The sequence below is a fragment of the Puntigrus tetrazona genome, chromosome 6 (genome assembly GCF_018831695.1).
Source record: "Puntigrus tetrazona isolate hp1 chromosome 6, ASM1883169v1, whole genome shotgun sequence".
Taxonomy (NCBI): Eukaryota; Metazoa; Chordata; class Actinopteri; order Cypriniformes; family Cyprinidae; genus Puntigrus; species Puntigrus tetrazona.
Genome location: NC_056704.1, coordinates 5,869,299 through 5,897,143, shown reverse-complemented (window position 1 = coordinate 5,897,143; position 27,845 = coordinate 5,869,299). Strand labels below are relative to the sequence as shown.

The 27,845-nt window shown below is 37.5% G+C and overlaps 1 protein-coding gene across 1 annotated transcript in view; it reads right to left on the bottom strand.

Moving 5' to 3' along the window:
• asic4b (acid-sensing (proton-gated) ion channel family member 4b) overlaps positions 1 to 26,790 on the bottom strand; it is a 30,638-nt gene extending 3,848 nt beyond the window's left edge. The window contains exons 1-5 of the mRNA XM_043240978.1: positions 25,542 to 26,790; positions 5,320 to 5,464; positions 1,715 to 1,842; positions 1,313 to 1,466; positions 989 to 1,042 (exon numbers count right to left, since the gene is read on the bottom strand). Coding sequence (XP_043096913.1) covers positions 989 to 1,042; positions 1,313 to 1,466; positions 1,715 to 1,842; positions 5,320 to 5,464; positions 25,542 to 26,129 — 1,069 coding nt within the window. The 5' untranslated portion in view covers positions 26,130 to 26,790. The remainder of the gene's footprint in view (positions 1 to 988; positions 1,043 to 1,312; positions 1,467 to 1,714; positions 1,843 to 5,319; positions 5,465 to 25,541) is intronic.
• Positions 26,791 to 27,845: the final 1,055 nt, after the last annotated feature.

Below are 27,845 nucleotides of genomic sequence, written 5' to 3'. Positions count from 1 at the left end.
CAGGAACTGCAATAAACGGTGGTGTTGTTATCATCAATAATCAAGCTCTGAGGGCGTTCAATATAGTTTTAAATACAATATGGAGATTTTAAAAGCACAGTGACTTCAAATCAGTTGTGAATAATCACTGTTTAAATATCATTATTTTTGAATGGTTACTCATTATTTACATGGGGCGTAAAAAGTACAGATGTCACAAATTGTACTCAAATATCCACATTTAATAAAGTATTCAAAATATAGAAAATAATTGACTTTAAATTGTGAAAACAAGACATACAGAATTTCTTTTTCAATTTTATTTTTTTTTTTTATGAAAAAAATATTTCAGCTGTATTTAAAACTCTAAATCCAATATCCTAAAACTTGTCAACTATATATTTTCATGAATAATATTCTTAAATCATATTCATACTTAATTTCATCTACTATACATCAATGGCTATTTTAAAAACACATTACTATAGTTCAAAGCCTATGTCCGAAAAGACTAGTTCACAAAAAAAACAAAAAAAAACATTAGTCATCAGTTACTTATCAGTCACATTTGATTTGGATAAAGAAAATTACAAATATTTATTTTGAAATAAATGGGAAACGATTTAATGTGACATTCATGAATTTGTAATAGAATTTATTATTTTTACCTTGTAAATTAAAGTATTTTAAGAGAACTCAAATCAAGTACATAGCAGTGAAGTACATATAAAATATATCAAAACAAATGTCTGGGTTTTTATGTACATACAATGAAAGTCTAAATGTTTTGATATGGACCACACTGACTTTCACAGCTTGGAAAAAGCTGTTCTTCAAAATACCTTCCACGTAAAATCATACAAATTACAGGCTTATAACAACATGAAGGTGAGTAAATAATTACAGAATTGAATTTTGCCATGAACAATCCCTTTAAATTTGACAATTATTTGAGACCATCAATTAGCATTATTATTTACGTGTTAAGATGTGTCTGTGATGATCTTACCTAAAGCCTTGTCAACACACTTGAATTTACTGGGTGTGCAGATATCAGCACTGCCTGTACAGAGATATTTGATGTTTAAAAAAAAATTAACCAACACATCAGTAAGAGAGCTTGCAGATGCATGCTCCACAAAGGTTTCTAAGAAAGCCACTGACTCGACAGTGAAACAAGGAATGCTGTGATGCAGCTGCCAATCTGTCAGCAGCTTAAAGAACAATTTTACAGATGAGCTGTGTGGTGGTGTGACAAGTACCAACACAGCATATTTGTTCTTACTGATACACAGTTTTTATGACAATCTCCCACTCGTACTACAGCACGCACCTGGCATATGAACCATCCTGCAATTGCACTCTCTCTGCACCTGTGTGCTCTCACAGTGCAGTCTGCAAGCACTGACGCTGTAGGTGTCGTATCCTGGGATCACAGGCTCAGATGAAGCCCGGCAGTTTCCCCACGGCTGTGGCAAGTATGTTAGCTAGAGAAACAGCAGACATTTAGAAAAAAAGTCTCTACATCTTTGTCTGCTTGAGTGCACCCTATGGCTCTGAAATACTAAGCGCATGCGGTCTCAATTAAAAAATATCCCAGTCAGCCCTGAAATCTTTTTGACTTTTTGTAAATTAGTTCCTAACTTAAAATGTCTGGAATTCAAAAGTTTAGTACAGCTTGCTGTTACATTCAGACCTTAAAAGTTTTTGGTGGTTTTACCACAGTTAAACCTACCCTTTGTTCCTGACAGGACACAAAAGTTTGGAATCCTGGAGAGACCCCAAAGCCCAGCTGGTGGATGTATGGGGGTTCATTCTGACTATGAATCTGAACCCGAATACCTGCCTCCAGTGTCGTCTCATCTGGAAATGGACAGATTATATAGGTAAAAAAATCTGACACGGTGAACTGATGTATATTTCTTATATATATTCATTTCTTATATATATATATTCAGTTCCCTAATGATACCTCACACTTACTGCATCTGTTAAGACACTCTAATTTATATACCTTTTTTCAGAAATGCGGTGTAAAGGCACAGCCATTAGTTTGTGCAGTAACTGAAGAAGGGAAGCAATGGTTAGGTAGCAGTGCTGCATGAGCCTATTGCAATTAAGCCCACCAGAAAAAACCCTCTAATTAACAACAGATGAATACGTAGCTGGCAATCTATAGAAACAAAGAAAACAACAGCAAGACAAAACCAAAAATAACCTGACCCCTAACACTGCAGAAGTGCTTCAGCTCTGCAGCTGCCACAGTCACTCTAAGTCTATGCCTCCCAAAAGTTTTGCCACAACCTGGCCTGCCAATCTGAGCCCTAAGGGCATTCCCGTTTGGCCAGACGCTACCGCTTTCTCCAAAGTGTAAGGAAACCCTGCACAAGCTAGATTTGGACGCAGTGCCACTGGCAACATCCTGATATACAGGACAGAAAGAGGAGAGGCCACAGCTAGACCACCCCCCTGGCAGCCTCTCTTAAGACTCCTATCACCTTGTTCCAGGCGCCCGAAGACAATGTGTCTGTTGTGATTTCTGGCCGCTTTCAAGTGCCCAAACAGCCATCCGCTGTTATAGTGGACAAAACAAAGCACAAACATTTTCAAAAAGAGAGAAAATGTCCTCTTCCATGTCTCACAAGTGCCCTGTCCCTGTGAGGTGGCCAACCAGTCAAACTAAGCCAAACTAATTCAGAAAATCTGGGAGATCTTTGGCAAAGCAAAGGACCTCTTAGAATCAGAAGACAACTCTCATTGCCCAATTAATTATTCAAAAGGCAGGGGGGATGTGTTGGCCCAACTGGCCCAACCTCCTCATTTACGCATTTTTCCAAGAGCTGATGGAAAAAGGGCACTCCTCATCCATGCTCAAGAACTATAGCAGCTTCCCATGCTCCAGGATTTATGTCTGCTCCGCCCCGTCAGAGTCAAGAATTTACATTGAGGGTTCCACGCCCTTTAGGCAGTTGGAACAACTCTTTGGTAACCACACAAAAAAAGGCACACTGTCACGAAGCAGAGAATTTCTAGGTTGATAGTGATTACTCTAACTCCTTGGGCCTACATTGCCCCATTGGAGTATGAGCCCATTCCACCAGAGGTATCACCTAATCTTGGGCATGGTCTAGCGGTGTGTCCATCACAGAGATTTGTGTGGCGGCCTGCTGGGCCTTGCTTCCCACATCTGCTAGGTTTTACAGACTGGATGTCCATGCCTTGCAGGCTAAAATCCTTTCTGCTTAAGTGGGCACACACTTGCTTTATACAGAACCAGCTCTGAGCAAGAGATTTGGCCATAACATGCTTAAACTTGCCAGGTCTGCTTACATGTGTGCTCTTGACCCTCATGCAAAGCTGAGGCTGAGTCCTCTGGAATGATCACCCAGGCCCGGCATGACCTCTGTGAGTTTAGCTCATTTTTGCTTTAGAGATTTACTGTTATATTTCCCTTTGGACCCCAGATGCTTAAGGCAAGTTATATATGTAGTCATTCCTCTGCCATAGCACAGACTGTACTTGTTACCATAGCTTCTTGGTACATTCAGTATAAGTGAAGTATTGATAGGGAATGTGTCTGGTTACTTACATAACCTTGGTTCCTTGAGATGCAGGAACGAGTACAGCATAGCTGTACTATATAGCTGAATGACTCGTTTCTGTCAAAGTAATCGGAGTTAAACTGCATTATTGCTAAAAAAGGCTCCAGGTAAGAAAAAGAATACTTTTTCCCATATTGTCTTAGCAGACGCAGTACTCATTCCTGTATCTCAGGGAACTGAGGTTCTGTTAGTAACCAAATTTTCTGGGTTTCTGCATAAATTGCTAATTCAATTTTATTTGAAAGTCACAAATATCAACACTATAACACAATATTTAGAAACTGATAATATATAAACAATCATCATCTTTCATTTCATTATTGAGCATGCTCATTAAACTTGACATACGTGAAAGTGGAAAAAGTATGTGAAACACTAGGCTTCTTGCGTCAATAAAGGCCAACTATTAGCAAGTCCAATCAAATAAAATGATTATAAAGGTGTGGTTTAGAGCTTAACTGACTTATATAAACACCCAAACAGTGTGAGTTTGCTATTCACAAGTAGCATTATCTGATGTGAGCTATGTCTCAGAAGACCTACAATCAAGAGTTGTTGATATGCATGCTGCTGAAAAGGGCTAGAGAGTGATCCCAAAGACTTCAGATATTCATCTGCCCTCAATTATGCAAACTGTCTAACTATGGATAAGTACTGTTGCTGCTTTCTATAGAAGTGAAATAATGCAGAATGCTCAATGAGGTGAAAAAGAACCCAGCTAAAGTAACAGCAGTTCATGAGTCTATCATACATAAAATATATAACAGGCATGGTATCCATGGAAGGACACCACAAAGGAAGCCACTGCTTTCCTAACAAAGCATTGCAGCATGCCTAAAGTTTGCCAAAGACCACAGCATACTGTACCAACATGAAAACATCCCAAAAGTGAAGTATGGTGGAGGGAGCATGATGATTTGGGGTTACTTTGCTGCTTCTGGACCAGGTCCATTTACTACTGTTGAGGGGGAAATTAATTAAGTTTATCTACAGGATAATCTCAAGGTGGCTGTCCACAAGGTGAATCTCAGAGAAAGCTGGGTGATGGAGCAGGATAATAACATTGAAGTAAATCTACCTCAGAACAGCTTCTGAGAGATAAAATCCACCTTTGGAGTGGCGCAAACAAGTCCAGAAATATGGTGGAATGACCTCAAGAAAGCCATTTTCTGTAAGAACTGTTCAAAATTACTCCTTGACATTGTACAGGTAATATACAGCTACACAAAGCACTTACTTGTGGCTATTGCTGCCAAGTGCCAAAAGTGTTTCAACCAGTCATTAAAGCAGTGTTTTTTTACTTTTCCCACCATCACTTTATATGTTTAATAAAAATCAATAAAAATTGAAAGATAACAACTGTTTGTGTTTTATAAGTTTAGAAATGTTGTGTTTGTCTTGTGTGTGTGTGTGTGTGTGTGTGTGTGTGTGTGTGTGTATATATATATATCACAGAAATAAATAATATTTTAAAATATATTCAAGTACAAAACAGTTATTATAAATTGTAACCATATTTTTAATAGTACTTTGGTCAAATATATGACTGCAGCCTTGGTAAGATTGAGAGACATTTCAAAACCCCAAAGTTTTAAATATTAGTATACAAAGAAAATTAAATTGTACAAAACCATCAGCTCAGCAGTAAGCAGTGAAGTGAATAATACAACTCTTTAAAGTTTTTTACTACAATCATTAAGTGAGATGCCAAATGGCAGCAATTGTGTTTATCACTTACTGGTTTCTCTCCAGATGGGCAGATACTCGTCCTGCTCAATATCAAGCATCAGCTCCAGTCCGTTTCCTGTGCCACCTTGCCTTACACGCTTGGGTGATGTCTTGTTTCCATTAAATGTGTAACATTTTCCATACCGTGTATACACCTGCAGACCACAGATACAAAATTATATTACACATATTTGCACTACTGAAAACACCTCAACGTCAGTGCTTCTCTGCCTAGTCTTTCTCACCCACAAAGGTGTTAGCAAACGGCACTTCACTTCTCTCAGATTTCCTAACAATACCAGCACCCATGAGGTATCCACTATCGAAGCAGCATCAACTGCATCTTTCCCTCATTTTGTCTCTCTGTTCTGCCTCCATCAAGTAGGCCTGGTTGGAAACTCAATAACTGCCACAAAATAAAAATGCTAATGTTAATTTCAAGTTTATAAATCACATTTCATACTCAGAATTATGAATTAATACCCGCAGAAACAGTGGAATTGGCAACACTGGCAATATTGTTTCTGCCATCTAATAAAAAGTAATGAATAATAACAAGATTTCAACCATCGTTCTGACTTTTTCCTGTCAATTGCAAGTTTGTATCTTGCGATTTATAAACTTGCAGTTAAGAGTTTATTTCTCGCAATTCTGATTGGTTTTTTTTTCTGTCAAAGTCAAAATTGAATCTCAGGACTGCAAGAAAATAATCAGAAGTGTGAGATAAAAAGTGAAAATTGCATGTTTTATTATTTTTACATTTCTAACCAATGGTGGAAACAAGTTTCTATACATTAAAATCGTTCTCAGACAGAACATAAAAGAAATCCAGATGAATGTATCTCATATTCCAATCTTGCCAAAAAGCGATGGAGCAAAGCTTGATGCTGTTGCCCCGAGGAAACTCTTTTGCACCTTCTACTCCCTACTCAACCCTCCACCTACGCTTTCCTCTCTCTCTCTCTCTCTCTCTCTCTCTCTCTCTCTCTGTCTCTCGCTACTAATGACAATCTTGTGAATATTGTGAACTTCTAAGTACTCACACATCAAACCGCTGCTGCACTCTCAGTTGTGGTATACACAACCTAGCACAAAGGTAGTCAAAGGTCAAGCTTTATCTTGTTTTTTTCCCCTACCATTATAGGAAGCATTTGCTTTCTAGTAGATAGCTTTCCAAATTGCATGCATGCCATCTGTTGATAACAATGGTCTTATATGCGATGCTAAAGCAATTTTGTAAGTTGCCCAGGAAAACAGCATCTGCTAAATACCTTGAACGTAAATGTAAGAGAACACTTTTCCTTCTTCAAAAGGCTAATTTAGTCTGTTCAAATAGCTTTGACATTGTACAAAATACTGTGCACATCTGTCACTCAAACACAGATTTTCAGATAAACACAAACACGCAGGACATCAATTATTTTATATCTACCCAGTATAGCAGCAATTTTGCCAATGTCATGCTGGTTAGGGTTTTATTTATTATTTTATTTCAATGCAACAGTCCCCCTGAGAAAATCAAATACTCATGTAGAGCAGAAAACTTCACATAAATCATTCTGATAACAAACATACAGGAGTGTAAGAGTCTATTATGACCAGAGATTGTTCACAAAAACAGATGTGGCTGATGGAGGAAGCACTGTTATGTAAATGTACACAAATATTAGAGAACGTGACTAATAGGCCAGCCGTATGGAACAAGATCTACATAACATACAACTTTTTGTAAAATATGAATAGATAGATGAATAGATAGATAGATAGATAGATAGATAGATAGATAGACAATACAAGTCCTGATGTTGGTTTACAAAATAAATATACAGTAGATGTTGACTTATTTTAGTTACATGAATAAAAATGTGTTTTGTAAAACGGCAATAAAAAAATTACTGCGCTAACAGTTTTTACTTGTGTAATAAGATTTAATATGTGTAATAACACATATTAAATCATATAATAACAGATTAAAAACAAGCCCAAAACACAGACTTTGCTATTTCCAGCTGTTTATAGAGTGCTCCGAGGGTAACACATTTTTGTAGTTTGGGTTTTTGGTTAAATGACTAAAATAAGGCCTGTGGTAAACATTAGCTCAAGATGTGCTTTTACTTGAAAAGTTACTGAACAGGACTACAGAGGTTATTGGGGACAATCACAATCATTTTATTGCAAAAATATCAACCAGAAACACGGCATGTCGCAATCTGTTACGAATGCAGGCGAGTGGACTTTCGAGTATCTTGTCGTAAAACCTGTCGTTTGAAACGGCAACATTTGAGTTTGTAACGAGTACGTTTTCAGGCGTGGGTTTTACTGTCTACTGTTCACTAGTATCTCTGCTCAGGGTAGGGATGAAGATCCCATTAGGCAAAGGTAGGCGACTACCTTGGGCCCCCAAATGCCCGCTAAAATGCTTTTTCATATACAAGATGCGCATAAAGCGCGGACACGCTAAAGGTTTCTTCGCGTTTATCGGTGTTTATCACCACGACAACCGTCTGCGTGTCTGCTTGTAGCAAATGTTATCTGAAATAATCTGAAAATATTATCTGAAACTGACTGCCGCATGAGCTCGAGGTCTCTCTCTCTGTCTCTCTCTCTCTCTCTCTCTCTCTCTCTCTCTCTCTCTCTCTCTCTCTCTCTCTCTCACTCTCTCTCTCTGTCTCTCTCTCTCTCTCTCTCTCTCTCTCTCTCTCTCTCTCTCTCTCTCTCTCTCTCTCTCTCTCTCTCTCTCTCTCTCTCTCTCTCTCTCTCTCTCTCTCTCTCTCTCTCTCTCTCTCTCTCTCTCTCTCTCTCTCTCTCTCTCTCTCTCTCTCTCTCTCTCTCTCTCTCTCTCTCTCTCTCTCTCTCTCTCTCTCTCTCTCTCTCTCTCTCTCTCTCTCTCTCTCTCTCTCTCTCTCTCTCTCTCTCTCTCTCTCTCTCTCTCTCTCTCTCTCTCTCTCTCTCTCTCTCTCTCTCTCTCTCTCTCTCTCTCTCTCTCTCTCTCTCTCTCTCTCTCTCTCTCTCTCTCTCTCTCTCTCTCTCTCTCTCTCTCTCTCTCTCTCTCTCTCTCTCTCTCTCTCTCTCTCTCTCTCTCTCTCTCTCTCTCTCTCTCTCTCTCTCTCTCTCTCTCTCTCTCTCTCTCTCTCTCTCTCTCTCTCTCTCTCTCTCTCTCTCTCTCTCTCTCTCTCTCTCTCTCTCTCTCTCTCTCTCTCTCTCTCTCTCTCTCTCTCTCTCTCTCTCTCTCTCTCTCTCTCTCTCTCTCTCTCTCTCTCTCTCTCTCTCTCTCTCTCTCTCTGTCTCTCTCTCTCTCTCTCTCTCTCTCTCTCACTCTCTCTCTCTGCGTCTCTCTGTTCAGCGATCTGTATTTTCAGCTAAAACACAAGTATTTCCGAAACAATGCACAGCTATTGTCTTTATCTTACATATCTTACATTTGATTTTATCAGACAACGGCACAGTAATAAATTAGGATTCAAATCTTGGAAGGTAAAGCCGGTTATGTAGTCTTAATGGGTCGTGTTTCAGTTTTTATTTTACATTCATCCCGTTGTCTAAAAACAAAAACAGTAAAATATATAAATGAAAATGTTTTATTGGGAATTTAGCTGCATCAGATTACAGTAAGTGGGCACAGAGAGGCAAAGAAATGTAATAATAAATAATAAATGTACATTTTTTTATGTTCAGGACAAGTGAGCTGCGCTGTTGTGGCGAAAATGTAGCATAAACAGGTTTGTGTCAGTAAAAATAATACTACGTAGCATATTTTATACTTCTGACTCATCGGTTTTCTTAAAAAAATGTTTTAAAGGTATCTCAATGATTAAAATTGTCTGCTAAATTAATAACTTTCATGTAAATGAAAGAATCCCACTGTAACATGTACATATGAAAAATGTCCAAACACTGGACACAACTATACGTCAGTTTTTACATTTAAATGCTGAAAATACATAAGTATGTGTACATTTTAGTGCCTGTAAAAACGTATATTTACATTGTAAAGAACAACATTTTACATAAAATGCATACGACTGATCATGAGATCACATTGTATATTCACGGTCTTTAAAACTATTTTAACTCAGACTTTCAGGGTTAATACTGGACATGACCATTTGGAGTTTAATTATCACGTTAGCCCATACAATTCCTCTCTTCAGTCGCCAAATGTAATCTCTCTCATAATGTTAATTAAGACTTTTGCCATTACACCATTTAAGATATTTGTAACGATCTTAAGCTGGACATTTTGACATTTGACAGATGACATTTTTAGACTTTTTAAGAACCCGCAGGGACCTTTGGATATTTTGAAAAATTGATTTTTTTCCTCTACCCACTGCCTTTGACGAGTAATCAGCCACATGACAAATGTTACTAGAAACTAAGTGCCCAGGAGCCAAGATGGCAGCATCCAGGTCACATGCCTCTGAGGGGCCCTGCGATTGCTGGGCAACTGCCATTAAGATGAATGAGAATGTTAATGGAAAGCTTTCTTCAGGCATCATACACTTTCTTGCTCAGTACATAAGAAATGTTTGTAGTAAAGTGTTTATTTGAAATACGTACAAATGCAATTATTTAAACTTATATCCACTATAGCTAACCTCTCGTGTGTGACCTAAATTTGTCTGGACAGATAATTATGTGCATCTGTGATAATCCACAGTGAAACAGTAAGGATTAAATTACACTTCCTGCAGGAAGACAAATATTGACCCATTAATCTTTTACCCTTTCTTTCTACAAAATGATGTCTACTTTTTCCCTATTTCAGAATCAAGTGCTTGAGCATATGATGTATGCGCAACTTTTATAATATTATCACTTTTTGATATGTATATATCATCTCCCGTTTCCAAAGTGCAGCTAATTGTAAATACACACAGTTGTTCTGCAGGGTTATTGAAAGGACAGGAAAGAGAAGCTTAACCTAAGGTTTGATTTAAAAATCAGGAAAAAGTGCTTCTGTATAACAAAAATCCTTCATACAAATGCTATTCTCACTTTTGTATTAAACTAGACAGTCACTTCAGTAGCTTATTTAATAAAATACTAACCTCATATAAAAAACATGCGACATTAAACTAAAAACTTTCGCTCTGACTGAAGATGCATGAGATATAAAGTTTGAATCAGGTTAAGCGTAACTGCAGAAGTGTGTGGGTATGAAAAACAACATGACTGGCTCTCATGTAAGATACAAAGAGATGGATGTGAGATGCATATTTCATGAGTAATCTGCTAACTGGGCAGAGGTAACATGCGAATGTATTCCAGTCAGAAGATGTTCAGGTTCAAAGGAAAGAGAAACGAAACAAGAGAGAGAAAGTCTAAGAGCAAGATTAAGAAAGAGAATGTGACAGAGCGTGTGTGCGCCTTACATTAATTCTTTCTGACAGCAGACTTACGTGTAGTCTTTAATTGTGCCTGCGGCGATGCTTGTTATTGTTACTGAGCGGTTTTCCTTTCGGGTGTTTGTGAAGGTGCTGCTGACGATAAATACATATCACAACACTAATGTCTCACTGTAAACCTCAAACGGCGCGAACATTTCCTCAGCATCTAAGGCCAAGACTGTATTATTTTCTGAGTCCTATACTCTTTACCTTCACTATTAACGGTTAAGGTGCACAAAGGGGGCACGGCAGTGCTATTGAGTAGCCATTTTGGCTCCTCAAAAGACTTTGAATCGAAAAACTTCTTGGAACCATTGTGTTCCGTGAACATAACAGTCTCGTAGAACCAGAGCACATTCAGCGCAAACCCAGCGTTAGCTTTGGTACTATTTACTGTATGCTGCATTTGAACATATTCTCGTAATATAGCAAATATCGTTTTCATGGTTACGACAAGTTAATTGGCTAAATGTAGTTTCTGAAAACAGACAAAAATGAACACATGAGACATATGGATCCTGTGTGTGTGTGTGTGTGTGTGTGTGTGTGTGTGTGTGTGTGTGTGTGTGTGTGTGTGTGTGTGTGTTACTAACAGGACAACACTGTTGCCAGCAGGACTGCCTCAGGCGTTATCTTTTGTTTACGATTTTCTTTTTCTAATTAACTCGTCACATTTGTTAACACAGCATCGCATTCCTAGCTCCTTATTACAAGCTGTTGTTTTTTTCATTCAATTCAGCGCAGTCCATAACAACTATACGTTTTTTTCATTCCTTTTCAAATTATGCAAATGAATTATAATACTTTTAAAAGGTTACGAGCAAGTTGGGGTTATATTACTGCATGACTAAAATATTCAAACCCAAACCATTTCAGACACTTATTTTTTAAAGCAATAATTCATTTTATTGATTAAAGAGAATTAATATATATATAATTTTTAAATGATGGGCTTGGGACACAATGGACACCGAACTTAAAGCGCCTTGATGTGTTATGAAAGGCTCGTATTTTGGTTTTTGGAGTCTTAAACAACAGGTCGACATGCATGCAAGGTCATTTTTTCCTTTTCTTTTAACATGCATTAATTTTACTGTTTAACAGTTGATTTTTCCAAACCCCTCCAGTGATTGGTCCATTTCTGACCAAGTCGAAAAGACCAACAAGTCTTAAAGGACCTTTGATAAACAAAAGTCTAATGGTTTGGAATAACATCATGGCAAGTTATTAATGTTAGAATTTTATTTTGTTCCTTCAGTTATTTTAAATTTAATTTCAACCTTAAATTTAATTTGTCCTGAGTGAATAAAATAAAAACTAATTAATACAGTTTACAGTACAATGTACTAAAAGTCACTTCATTTTTTTTTTTTTTTTATCTGAACGAATATTACAAGAATCTTGTTAATTAATTGAAATATGTCCTTCATTCATTCTGCCAAAAACTTGAAATGGCAACATTGTCCGGCACCAGTTCACACATCCTCCTACAACAGAAGAGCAAACACACACAGGCATGTACACATATCCACAGCCATGCTGTCTTGCCTCGGGTTTTCCGCTCCAGTGATCTGAACAACTAATGAAAAATGGTAGTTCCGTTCCATGTTCTCTAAAACCCTCCACAGACACAGATATGTTCACCAGCTGCTTGACTGCCCACAGATTCGTGGAGACCCGCACGTCATTGAGCCCCGCGATTCGAAAAAGAGCATCTATCTTTCGTTCTTTCCCGAGCCTATAACGTACACAAGTCACGAGGATTGCAGAAAGCAACCCAAAAGAAAGCATTCATCACCATTCACAGCCTGGATTGCGTGCACGCTGAGGTACGGACCCAATTTACCATGATGAAAATGAATGTGGATGTGCAATTAAAGTGTAGATTTGTGAATGCAGTTTTGTAGCGTAAGAGAACGAGGCTTTTCATTCACATGATTTGGGTCCCTATTGAGAATCACGGCAGAAATGCGCAAATAAGACGTGTCTAAGCATATCTGATTAATTAAAGACTATTTTAATTAATGAACGTCATTAGGCTAAAAGCTTGAACGTCTGAGGAGAGCACCATGCAGTACACTGGAGGTGAACAGCCTTGAGATTTTGTCGAAAAGAGGCAGGCAATTGTACTCGCACTCTCGCTTTAAATAATTAATTTTTATTTGTAGCTAATTCTACAAAGCAAACCAGTAATCGATTGCAGCACAAGCCTTCTGGCCCCATTCTGCTTGAGTGGGCTAGCCGTCAGTCATATCTGTCCATCATACACACCATCTGTAAAGCATGTATGTGCCTGAGAATATCTGCAGGGATATGTGTGCGTTCGCTTTGCTTCAGGTTGGCTTACATTGACCTGCTTCATTTTCCACCAGTGTGTGTATGTTTAAAGCTGAAGGTTATATGGAATCTGTTCCATCATTCTCTCGACCTCATGCTGGGGTTAATCAATGCACAACATCACACTTAATGATCGTTTGATTGATCCCCTGCTGAGGTTAGAACCTCTCTGTCTCTCTGCCATCCTGACTCACACATCCCGCTGTGTTTAGCACTGCATCTGCTTACCTTATATGCAGCGTGTGCTTTATACATTATAACTACATGCTCCTGATGTGGTTCTTTAATAATTAAGGTGCATGATTATAAGCTTGTTTTGGTATTATTCAATGCATTTAAATATTCCGTTTTCTTTTTAAATATTTATTAACTTAAAAAGTTTGGCCTTGGTATGATGTTATAGTGTTTTTGAGCAAAGCAGTGCTGCATTTATTAGATCATAAATACCAGTAGAAAAAAACACAAACATTTAATGCATTAATTATGCCTTGTAATACACTGACATTGTATAATGTAGTGCACAGCCTCATGAATAATTGTAATCACGGTAAGACATTATTTATAATTTATTATAATTTATTTATTATTATTTATTTATATATATATATGTGTGTGTGTGTGTGTGTATAACATAGTGTTATATATAAGTAAAGTGATAGCAATATATATAATATATAGCAATATATAATATAATTGCAACTAATGTAAGCAATGTTAGCACTATATAATATAATTGTAACTCCTCGGTTGATGATTCCTTGCTGCTTTGGTGCTCAAGACATTTTGAGAGAACTGCAATTTTCTCACAATTATTTAATGAATAAAAGGCATAAAAGAACGGCATTTTCATGAAAATTAACATTTAGTAACATTATAAATGTCTTTGTTGACACTTGTTGTCAATTTAATGTATCACGGCTGCTTTACAAAAAACAATTTATTTTTTAAAACTGTGCGCACAACATTGATTCATTTATAAATACAAAAAAATGAAGAAATGCATTAGCTAAAAAGACAAAGTGGCATTTCTCAATCAAAACACTGCTGCAGGTAAAGAAAAGATTAGTAACACCTCAGTATAGGGACCGATTCTCAGTCTTAACTAGTTATTATTTAAATGTTACGTAAAAGTCAGAGCTAATGGTTTGTTAATAGCAAGAATTGAACTTGCTATTAAAATTATTTTCATTTCAACATTGTCATGTGGACAATAGAGCATGCACAAACAGCACTGGTTTTTGTTTATTAACAATCATGATCTCCTACAGACAAACTATAATGACACTATGCAAAACACTGATGGATTCCCATAACTTAATAACAATAAATGCCTCAAACTGAGTCTAAACAACCCATAATCAAAATGTGATTATACCTGTCTGATTGCTAATGAGTGTGCATGAGCATGCGTGTTTAGTTTACTCTTCTCGTGGCAGGTTTAAATCTCTCTGCGTGTTTCTGTCCTAGAGCTGAATGTTTTGAAAGTGTGTTCTCATTTTGCCCCGGGCGGTTTTAGACATCCTGGAACTCAGAGACAGATGTTGCATCAGAGCTGGAGGGCTTGCTCTTTTTTTTTACTGCTCAGAAACAGGCAGGTGTTGACAGAAACCCTACTTAGTCTTTTAGATTGAATCAAATTTGGAGACATTGTTTGACCAGTTTCTTTTTACGTACGGTAGGCTCTGTTTAGATATGTTTACCTGCAGTCTGAAATGAAATTTGTCAGTGTGCAATCGGAAGGATGGCGAAATGTACGAAAACATCTCGGTGTCCCACTTTGAAACCACCTGGATCACATTCCCTCTCTTTTACTGTCTCTGTCGCTCTCTCTCTCTCTTTCTGTCCTTATAATGACCTCTCACTGGGACAGCTTCCCATTACTCACATATCTGTCTGTGTTTGTTGTGTGTTTTTTTGGCTATGTTTTTCGGAGCACAAAGATCAGCGATCATCTCATCTGTCAGTCTCGGCCCTCGAACCTTTCATTAAAGAGGTAATGTCCCATCGATTGACATAAAGGTTAGACCTAACAAAGTGTCAGTTACATCTCAATGTTTGTTACACACACACACACACACACACACACACACACACACACACACAGAACGCTATACCGCAGACTAGAAACAGCAGGAATAAAATTCTGCACATGTATTGTCCTGTCTGTTGGGACCAACCAATCGGGACGCTGCACTGACATCACAGAGAATCAGCCTAGAGTCAAAAGAAATGTCAGCACTTCTGTCCTGTCGCTGAGAGGAGGGGAAATGAGATATGGACCGAGCACATGAATCACATCGGAGACTTTTACATATAAGACCATAAAATCTCCACATTTACTGCTGCATGCGTAGAAGATAACAAAAAGGAGAGCTCTATATTGCTTCAATTCCTTTTAGCGAATCGCATACTCACGCCCGACATCTTCAGGGCCCCGAACATTAAAACTGTCGGAATTTGTTTTGATCTAAAAATGATTTCCGTCAGCAATTTAAAACCTGTCTGAACAAGAGCGTTTTCCACCACATATCAGGAAACAGATCAAAGCACCCAATGACAGTGTGGAATCTTTTGTGTTTGTGTCGTGCATAATGCGTCCGCTTGGTGACAGGTCATTTCTGTGTAATTATGACAGCTCTGGTTGGTTACGACCATTTGGGTGACGGAGGGTGTCAGCATACCCCGGTACCCAAACTGCCGTATCTGTGATATAATGGGTTATTTACACTGATATGGGGGGGGGGGTGTTTATTAAAAGAAAAGACGATGAGAAACAAAGCAAAAAGAAAACAGATAAAACAAAGTCAGTCGAAACAACTGTGCACTATTAAAAACCACTGATTTTCACGGAAGCTAATTGACAACAACTGGATTTTTTAGTTTCATTCAATGAATAATTTATTACTTAAATGGTCCTTTTATTCAAAGTTATGCTGAGTTTTATTTATTGAAAGCAGTTAATTATTCGATTAAAAAGTACAGTACGAACTTGTGAGATAACATTGTGAAATTCTATTACAGAATTTGAATGTATTTTTTCATTTATGAATCGTTTTGTTATTTGTTCATGTGATGGCTGAATGCTCAGCAGCCATTGCTTCATTCTTCAATGTCACATTATCCTTCAGAAATCATTTTAATACATAATAATACACTGATGTTATCAACCTTTTTTTTCTTTCTTTCTTTCTTTTTTTTTTTAACAAACGGAAACACTTCTCTTCTCACACAGCACCTGAAAACAGCCAGACCCTCTCGCATGTGTCTTGCAAGCTGGGGACTATTTTCCACAGGCGCTGTGTGATATCACTGCACCTGCTGAGGCAACGGTACGGCAGCAAACCTCCTTGATTATTACGCCGGAACGAGAGTACATTACCTAGTCATATCAGCCTAGGAAACAGCAACTTTTAATTTTCTGCTGGCCTTACTACACGATATAGCTACAGAAGAGTCAATATTGAGTCAAAATATTGAAACTCTTTGGTCATTTTCGAACTCGATGCTACTGGTCTAATTGGATTCAATGATCTATGCTATGTTGTGGTAAAAGTGCTATCGCAAGACCCGGAGATCGGCTGAACGGATTCAAAAATGGTAAAACTCAAGAGTTGGAGGATGAGCCTATTTCCAAAAAAGTGGAGTGTTTCTTTAACTTCTGATTGGTAAATTAAAGGACACAAGACACTAACCTCCTGTGCTTGTTGGTTCAACCAAGAACAAAAAAAATCACATGAATATTTAATCACTTTTATGTATGTAGCGCTTTTAACAATACAGACTGTCAAAGCACTGAACAGCTTCAAGTAGTAGAACAGAGTGATAGCCGTGTATAATGACAATATTAAACACTTCATTTTTTATTAAATGCAGAGACTGTCTGTGTAATTAAATCTACGATAATCGCTAGAAATGAAGTGTCCCCAACTTAGCAAGCCAGAGGCAACAGCGGCAAGGAACCACAAACCCAATCCGTGACAGAATGGAGAAGGAAAAAAAAAGTAAATAACCATTTAACAAAAAATTATTTTATTTAAAACATTATTTATAGTTCTCTGTATCACTGTGCAAAAAGAGACCTTTGAAATTGAAGTAAACCTCAGTCAAGAACATGCTGTCAGTCTTATCACAATGAACAAATATGGACAGGGCAAAGACAATTTAATTAAATGTTCCTGATCGCAGCAGATTTCTCGGAATTGAAAGAAATGTCACAGATAAACCTCCCATTCTAATTTTTCACTAAATGTTGGTTTATTAACAATAACATGTTCTGCAATAAACAAATGAACTTTTAATCCAGTTCTATTTACTGCTTCGTTCATATCTCCGCGGTTACATATCTTCTCCGATGTATTTGATGCTGACAGTTTTGGCGAGTAAACAGATGAGCGTGATAGTACGATATTTATCTAACGAGTCTGATATATTGTGCCGTCATTACAGTTTATTTTCGAGTGTGCGGTTAAATGCTCACACATGCTTCATCAAACAAGCAATCAGAATTGAGGAGCAGAAAATTTGTTCATGCAGTTAGTTTGCGCATTCAGAACTGTTTACACAGAGAATGTCAATAAACCACTTTAGATGCCACACAAAAACAAATTTCAATCCATTGATGAGTCTTGAAAAAAAACAAAATGTCATGTGTTCGTCTTTGTAAAGATTCCATAAAAATGTCTATGCGCCAAAAAGGCTTGAGCGTCGTACTTACAGAATAAACTCTCCGGACACCTCAGATAATGAAAGATGATTAGACGTTAATGAGATGCCAATTGAAAGTGATTGTATTAATAGAAGCAAAGTGATTTCCTTTTATCTCGAGCACTATTTGATGGAGATGTGATTAGCGTTTTAAATCATCTCAAGGCAGTGGTGAGTTCATCAGATCTCTCTCACACGCTTGCTTAGTATCTATCCATCCATCTCTTTTTCTCTTCTCCTCTTGATGCCCCTCAATTTGCATGTTGCTGAGTAATGGGAAACGTTACATTCATACTAAAGCAACTTCAAACACGCAATTGATTTTAGAGGAAGCCCAGAATGTAATCTCTAAATCCTGTTGCTATACTGAGTTGGCCTTTGAAGTTGTCATGAGCGAAAAAACCATCTAAGAGGAATCATCATAAGTCCAGAACAGAGGGAAAGGACAGGATCTGGAGCTCACTGCTGCCCTGTTATTCCTACTGCAACCGAGAATCATACAGCAATGAATAAGCCAAATTAATGCATTTTGTGATTTCATCCCTTGAGCTATAATCAGTATATAGCACTGTGTGTTTCTGATATATTTATATATTTCCATGACTGCGCTCGCAAGGAGATGAAATGACAATGGCCACTGTGCGATCTCAGTTATGTTATTAAAGTCACACGGTGTGCATTTTGCAAAACTGACCTGCATTTAACCTTCCGAGGATTTGTTCTTTATTGCTCCGTCTCTTTATAATCTGCTCATATTCATCATCTCTATCTCATCTTTTCATATTTATCAAATCTATCTTGAATAACTTTTTCTTGAGTCTACAGCATCCAGAACTCAGTAGTTAAAGAAGAGTAAAAAAATTCATCTGAGTGAATGTTGTTTTGTTGTGTTGGAAATTATGATTTATTAATTGTTACATTAATAAATTGCGCTGATAGATCAAAAATACGGTTATAATAGCACTACTGTGAAACATTGCAATTTATTTGAATATATTCTAAAATATTTTTTTATTTTTTGAACATTTCATTTTCATCAAAGAATCCTGAGTATTATTAATCTGCAAAAAAAAAATTGAGCACCAATATTAATTAAGCATCAAATCAACATATCCTGAACGGTTATGGAACACTAAAGACTGATAAAAATAAATGAATAAAAATAAAATCAGCTTTTGCCAACACGGGAATAAGCTGCATTTTAAAAAATATTCAAATAGAAAATTATTCACAATATTGCTGTTTTAAAAATTGATTTGTTTCAGAAGACATTTATAAATCGTAATTATTCCAATCTTTTGGCCCCCACTGTATAAAATATCCAAATGTTATCATTTGTTTATTATAAAATATGTATTATATGTTCAATATTGTATTATTTTTTATAATTAAGTGTGCACAAAACCTACGGGGCTTCAGTATGTATCTCACATTGCTCTAGGGAGTAAGAAGTGGGTCTGAAATCCAGGTGAGATCAGTGTCCCCCTCACAGGTGTAATGCAAAAATAACTCAGTAATGCAATAAGCTTGTCTCAGAGACTTACCTAGTCACTAATGCTATCACAGATCCTGCTGAGCCAATCAGAGACACAATGAGTCAAAACACCAGTCATCTACCACATCACTGATTTGATTCTACAACGCTTGATATTGGCTATGAGAATCAATAGAAGTATAGAGTGCTCAGAGTGCATAAACAATGTGTAGATTACACACCACACCAGGCATCATCCGAGTGAATAACCGGCAAATAAGCACCTGAAAGCTTGCTGTTTCAGCTCAGTTTCTGTCTTAAATTATGCACACATGCCCTGTACCCTGAACACGTTCGTGTTTTTCTATAAAATACAATGTATAAATATTTCATGAGTTATTGTTCTCCTTTTAAACACCATGTCTGTTGCAAATTGAAACACAAAGGTGCAATAAACACATGGATTTATTAATGTTTAACTAAAGACTGCTATATACAGTCACAAAAGTTTTTTTATGGCATTTGTGCTTTGTTCCATTCATCAAACAGCAGCAACAACAAAAAACTCCAGTAAGAAAACAAGAAATCCGCATCCGTGCAGACACACTCATACTTTAGTAGCTGCAAAAGCAAACAATGAATTCAAGAAAAAATGCACAAACTAGTTAAATAAAAGAAGTGACCCTCGAGCAGTTTACGGCTGTGATGTACAATGTAAATTGTGTAAAATGGATGTGACACACAAGAGCTGATTGTTGGAGTTTTGTCAGAGACAAACCATAGAAATTCACTGAGAAGTTGAGAAGGCTCAAGGAAGATGAGAAGAGAGTAGCTGCAACTAACTTTTATCCGCATATATAAATATATAGATATATGCAATTTTACACTTTCAAGTGTACTTTATAGTTCTATATAAGTCAAGAAGATGGCATTTATATCATGATGCACAATCTTTAACATATTAGCATTGGTCAAATATATTTATATAGGGTATTTATTTACCCTATATTTAAAAATTAGAAGATATAGACTACTTTTATTGTTTATTATTTTGTCACCAATATTTTATTTGTGGATTGATTATTTACCTTGATTTCTCTAAAATGTTTCTCAAGCAGGGAACATTTGAGCTGTGTTGCTGTCTATGGAGGGCAAGACGCTCATTCTTTCTTTTTTTAGTTGTAAAGAAATTGCGTGTTTTTTTTTCAGGTTTTCTCACCAATGGACTTCTATGGTGTCTCTTGTCATGGACTCGTGGACAGTTCACGATCTTATCCCCATCTCTCTCGCTCTCATTTTCCTTACTGTCTGTTCTATCTCCAAAAAGGCGAAATACCAAAAATACATTTTCCAACAAGCACAGTCTGCTCTGATTGGCTAGCTGACACAGTGCACTGTGATTGGCTGAATACCAAGAACGCAGCGGAAATGTAACGCCCCTTACCGTAATAGTGCGTTCGGCTTTTAAAAAATAAATGTAAAGACAGTTAACAGTTCTTCGTGTGACCATTTGGGCTGCAGTGTGCAAATATTACCACTTCTTGATGTAGACAAGTGTTTAAAGAAGGGGGGTGTGGACAAGTCACTTTAGTCTTTAGGGATCTTATCAATGCACTAACAGCTTGTAACACCCCAAAGAGAAAGGCTTGTGAAAGACTTGTGATACAAGCAGAGAAAGTCTGATCTGTTGGACCAATCAGGATAAAGTACTCAACTGATTGTTGTATCTACAGTAAGGTCTGTGAAGTCTCTCGTGCATTTCGCTGTCATATTTTCATGTTAATTAAAAGCTCTAAAACGCAAATCACTTCAATTTTTTTGTTATGTACAGTCATTCTTTATGGTTTTAATTCACCTAAACTCACTTTAAAATTCATTTATTAACATCAATAAATTACTGCGGTAAATTCCCATGCCAATCATTCAAAAAGATCATTTGTAGTGTAAATTAAAAAACAACAACAACAACAAGATTGCAGATTATTTTCCTAAAATGTGTTTGGCAACCTTATGTGAAACTCATAACTATTCAAAAATCAAAACACCACAGAACATTTGATACAAAACAACAACAGCAGTCCAACACAGTTCACTTTCGTGACGTTGATCGGAAGAAATGATTCACATTCCCTGGACGTAGACCAGAAGCCCTCAATTACTCCTCCACGTGAAAACCTGTTTCTGAGATGAGAAATAAAACAAATGAATTTAAGTAAAAATCTGTTTCTCGGGTGGGGAAATGAAGGAAGCGAAACATTATCTCAGTTTGATGTCTCATGTTTGAACTAAGTGAACTGTAAAAGCTCTGTGAAAGCCAAAGAGTTTGTTAACATCACCCACTGCGTACACATTAGTCATCCGCAGTCTGAGACTACAGCTGACATATCTGCTGCTGGGAGATTTTGTTGTTTTCTTTTCTGTTCTTTTTTCTTAAAACTACATTAGAGATAAAGTCACATATTTAAGGGGAAACAGATGAATGGAGAAAGAAAGGAAAGGAAGTGCGAAGTAACTCTTGGTATAACACTCTTGAGATCTCTAAGTTATTTGTTTTAGTGTTCATCCAAGAGAACGCGAGATAATCTCGCTTTTAATTTATGGTCAGCGAGCATAAGTGTTTTAGTGGCAAGTATGTGTGAGTGATTAGCTAAATCCAGTGAGTGGCAGGAAGGAGCCATCTATTGCCGTCTCGGTGGCAGGGAGCCCTGATGAATGTTTCATGTGAGTTTCACTAATCTATGCCACTCTATTGTGGAAAATCAAGCATGCAAAATCATTACCGAGCTAAAGGATGGAGGGAAAAGAGAGTACTGATCCATTGACCTCCAGTGGGCTTGTTTATTCTTGCTTCCCCAAGGTCGTTGTGTGGTCATTATTTACAGAAATGATTACTGCTGACTTTCTTGTATGCCAAAAATAGTAATTACATTTATCTCTGACAACCGGGATGTTGCAACCTTCGCACCTGAACCACTGGCTGCTTTAAAAACTTCATCTGGTCTGATTTGAATGAAAATAGAATGGAAATGCAAATCGGAAGTGTTTTCTGAGTGGCACTGTGGAAACAAACTGGTCTACGTATAATGCATTTTGACTACTGGATGAATAATATATCGTTATAAAGCATCTAATTATTGTTGAGTGCATGAAAATGAGATCTGTATCTGTATGAAAAGTTTTCATTTCTCTCCTAGTTAAAGGGGAAACTACAGGTCTACAGAGTTTTTGACAGACATTGAAAAACTGTGGTGATGTTTTATGCAAAAAAACTACCTTATATATTGGCAGCCATTAATTAAATAAATATGCGATAATATATTGTTAAGATATTAGAGACACTTTTTAAGTGAAAATAAAAATAATATATTTTCTTCTATACATTTTAGTAATACATGTATATACAACTATGAGGTATATATGTATATATGATGCATGTGTGTGTTTGTATATATATATATATATATATATATATATATATATATATATATTATATATGTATATACACACACACACACACACACACACACACATATATATATATATATGGAATATAAATATATGAAATGTGAAATTATGTAAACAATAAACTGAAATATGACTAAGTTTACAGCTGTATTATTATTTAATATAGCTTCATATATTCTACAATATTCTTATGTTTTTGTAAGGCCAGGAGCATTAATGTCACAAGAGGCTGTTTTTTTGTTTAGAATATTTAAGGCATATTTTTACATAAATATGTAAATAAGTATATATTTAAGATGCATTTTGAATCAAAAAGATAAAATACTTAATTAAAAATACTTATTGTTGTTATTATTTTATGCACTTGAAAATGACTTGATTTTCTTGTGGCAAATGATAATCCTGTTTAAATTGATATAGTTCAGTGTTCATCGATTCTAAATAACATGGTCATACTTTAGGAGTGAGGGTGTCAACAAAGAGTTCATGCAGTTTGTCACTCTTAAGCCTTTACAGTAGCCTATTTTTTTGCACTGAAAAGAAATTCTAATGATTTTAAAGGCTCTTTAATCGGTTCGTTCTAAGAGATGGACAACCAGGCAAGCGCAATTTTTGTGTAAGAGCCTTAAAAAGGGCTATTACAGTCTCTGAAGACAGGAGAACAGATAGATCAGCCTGAAACTTACAGAGCATTTGGCTTGTAGAAAGAAGTCTATCTCACGTCTCTACTGAATATTGATCTAAAAAGCTTAGATGGTTGAAAAAAAATGAAGGCGCATTTATTTAGCCCCAGATCATCCAGTAAATAACCGGATACAAAATCTACCAAGATTACAATAGTTTATGCCAAAGCTGGCTTACAGCTGGGTGGTGTCAGATGTGTCTGTGGTTTATCATAACACAGAACAGACTTTTGCAGAAGCATTATTTTCAACAAGAACTGTTCGATTTCACAGGAAAAGAATGATCCAATACTGTATTAAAACCATCAATCATTCTTCTTTTTTTACATGACAGGCAGGTACATTTCAAAATAGATAGGCTGTCATAGCTCATTCCAGTAATGGCACAACAATTTAAGCAAATGATTGCATTGACGATACATAAAAGTCTTTCTCACACTGAACTTCCTTCGAAGCACTAAGTTACAGACAATACAATTAATTTTAACCGAATGCAGTTCTGACCTAACTTTTAAGTAACAAGCGGTATAGTAGCACTATTTCATCTCCGTGCAATGAGATGTCTAGAGATGCATTACTGCATCAAGCAACTTCACATTCTGCAGGCTTTAAGACTATAAGATCCTGCTGCAATGTCAGAACGTAACAAGGGCTTTATGTCAAAACTGTGATGCGTTAACCTCACAGGTACTGTATTAAATGTGTTTCGGCACTACTACATGACCTGTTGACAAAACAGGCAATCGTAACTGAGCAACAAAGGAGGCTAATGACGGTTCAAGATCTGAAGACATCAGAGACATCACAGCTGCTAGTGACAACAGAACAAACCAAATGTGAGTAAAAATTGGCTTTGGTAATTGGATAACACAACAGCTGGCAGCAGTTTTAGCAATTGCAACATAATAAAGGGGTTAAAACCCAATGTGCAAACAAATCGGGTGACTAGTACATTTTGTATTGATGTGTCTAAATGATAGATCAAGCCAAAGAAATAAAAACAGACATATACTAAGTGTGAAGCTGAAAATCTTTTTTTTACATTGTAGTGGGGCAATATAAAAATAATAATAATGCAAATACATATAAAAAACTATATCTAAATGAATATAACTATTAAAATCTTTAAGGTTTAAGGTTACTACTGCCAAAGTTCAAGTTTATTTAAAATACTGAAGATATGTAGAATGGGATGTTAGTCTCTTGACCTATAGCTCTTTTAGTACACATGGGAAAACAAACGCTTTAATAAGCGCAGGTTACAATGTCAATCACTGTCAGCAATATGCACCAAACTGCAATTCTGATGCGCATATCCATGTGAAAACAAAGCAGAAATTTAGTCAATTTTTGGGTCATGGGGCAATGAAAATTTATACATACTGGCAAACTAATTTGTGAACAGGATAATAAAGTAAATCACCCGCCTAAGCCTTCACTGCTGAATCCCATGAAATTACATGGTAAATGATTACATTTCAAAACTCTGCATAAGAAACCAAGACTAAACTGAGTGAAGGAGGCAGCAGAGAAAGGGAAAGGAGTAAACTGGTTGAGGAGGGATCAAACTCTAGAGAGAGCTGATATCCTTGACAGAAGTCTCATGATCTATATCACGGACATCTCTCGTATCTAATCCTGTTTAGACTGATAGCAAGAGCCCTAAGAGGAAATTACTGACTGAATTACAACAACAACAGCAAAACTAAAGGGAATTACACTATCGTGACAAGCAAAAAATGTCAACGTAAGGGAAGGAACTTTCTTCAGAGAGTTGAGCGCGTGTCTCCTCAAGGCTGATTGGGCTAATGCAGGAATCATGTCGCTTGTCCCTCTCCTGAATTTTTCATCCATTCTCTGGCCAAAATAAGACTCAGCATCAGATGGGACAGAATATGATGTAACAGGAGACGAAAGCGGGGAGAGAGAAATGTGGCAGATCTCAAATTGAGATGGCAAAGAACTGCATCGTTCTACTGTCTGTTGCCCCAGCATGGAGGTTAGACACAGATGGATGGGGCTTAATTTCCTCTTTCCAAACAAATCGTCTAGCTGTTAGCTGTCTCTCATAGAGAAAACACTGAAGGAGGTATTCACCAAACAAAGAGAGGCATGCAAAGAGAAGATATTCAAGCCAAATAAATGATCCTGGTAGTCAATGATAGCCTGTGCTACTCACCACGCTGAAGTCTTCGCTCGAGCAGTTCTGCCCGCTGAAGTTGCAACTCTTCAGCATGTCTTCCAGCTGGTGGCCAGTCCTCTGGAAAATGTCTAGCATGTCAGGGGGTGGGTACTGGAGCTCACTTGGCCGGTGTCCTTTCCGGCTCTTGGGCGGCAGGCCGGTGAGGTTAGCCAAGTGGTAGATGTCCGCGTCGGTGAGGGCTGAGAAGCGGAATCGGTTGACGTTGCAGAGCGTGATGGCCGGGAAGGTAAGTTCACGGCGGGTTTCTTCCTTCATAGCTGCGAGGTGAGGTCGCTCTAGATAAGTCGCCGTGCTCCATGTCGCCTGGTACAGAAAGAGACCAAGCGAGGCCAACAGCGCCAGTCCCCAGAGGGTCTGTCTGAAGCCCAAGCGCCCCGAGGTCCCCAACACCCGAGCCAGACCGTGCAGCGAAGAGGAGCTTGCGAAGGACGCCAGGTCAGCCATGCCTCCTTTTTGCCGCCGAAGGCCTTCATCTAGCATAACGGTTCCGCCTCCTTCTGTCGAGGCCCCCTTGGCTTCGTCGCCTTCAGCAAACTTGATTTTACAAACAAATTCGATGGGCATGTGGTTGGCCAGTGCTGTCCTCTGCAAATGAGCCTGATCCCTCCTGCTGATCTCTCCCTGAGCCTATGCTCTTTTTCGTTTCAGCAGCTTTATTCTACCACGCTGTGACTGTTAGAACATTTCCCTAAATCTTCTTTCTCTGAGATTGTTATTCTCTCCCGGACCCGGCTGCTCTCCTATTTATAACAATATTCACCTTTATCGGCTCTGCGTTCCTTACTTTATCTCTGTATCATTCTTCCAGTACTATTTTTGACTTACTTTTTCCACTCTGTCCATGAGTCTCTCCTACCTCCGCACCTTCCCTTCAGATTCTCATCTCTCTCTTCTTCTCTTCCATCCTTTGCTTCCACTCTCTCCTTCTTTTCTCCTTGGTTTGTGCTGTTTGAGGAGCAGAGTGCAGATGGTGAGAGGAGGTGCTTCGTTCGCCGTGTCAGTGCCCCAGGATGTGCCACAGCCGTAGACTCCAGAGAGAGTAGAGGCATGAGCCGGAGACTACGAGAGAAAGATGAGAGAGACACACACACACACACACACACACATGTGAGTTCCACAGCTCTCCTCAGCTGCTCGCTGACGAAGCTGCTGCCCGAACTCCTCTCGCACACTCAGGGAAAGAGAGCGAGAGAGCGATGGAGAGAGTAAGGGAACCAGAGAGAGCGCTGATATGAAAGACAGGGAGTACAAATGCTGCCCTCTCTACATGCCCTACAAGAAAGAGGAGGGGAAGAGAGAGAAGTGGAAGGAGAGATATTTAATATTACATGAGCAGAGAAGGCAGGGGTTATTTCCCCTTCAGTGGAGAAGAGCTGTCCCAACCCACACTAGAGCTTTTATTTCTCTCACAGCAGCAGGTTGTTACATCCACTTACAGCGGTCACTCACTGTCTCCACCACGACACTCTCTGGGTTCTTTCTTTATCTTTCTTTTACTCAGCAGGTGTGAATGTGATTGTACTGTAGGTAAAGTGGAGTGCAAGAATTCGCTAGAAAAAAATGCATCACGTTTGGTACATCCTTCACGGTTTAAATTTAGCCAACTCGGCAAGTCTGGTGCACAAATAAGGCTCACAACATGGTTTGAGAAAATATAAATAACAGTTGACTTGATTCATGCTTTCCAGCCTGATTTGACAATGTTCAGAAGAGCTTCTTTTGTGCTTCAACGGAGGCAAAAAACAACAACAAAGTCCACAAAAATTTGTTTGATACCTTATGGTTAGCAACATAAGAATGTTACATACTACTTGTATGTTCCATTTACACATAGATTTTAGTCAATTTAAAGTATAGATGAATTGAATCTCAATATAGAGTAACGTAAAGTAGATCATGCATAATGATGTAAACAACCAAAAAATGCCTTAAAAATGTAAAACAACAACCAAAAAAATGCTACTTGTAATATATTAATGTACAACCATTTTAATCGCTTAATATTATATGCATGCTTTTGCACATGAATCCAATATTATATCCATGTTTTTATGTCTATATGTCTTAATATCAATATTTATGTCTTTAAAGTAAATGTAGTTAAATGGTATTTCTCAATGTTTAAGCAAATGTCGAAAAATGTATTGTAGCTAAAACACACTTTACATATGAATGATATTGCCCTCTTTTACCATTTTAAAGTCCCTTTTTATCATGAAACTCATTTCTTATAAATTCAGCTTGTGTAAACATTAATTTCTACTAGTGTATATGTATGTT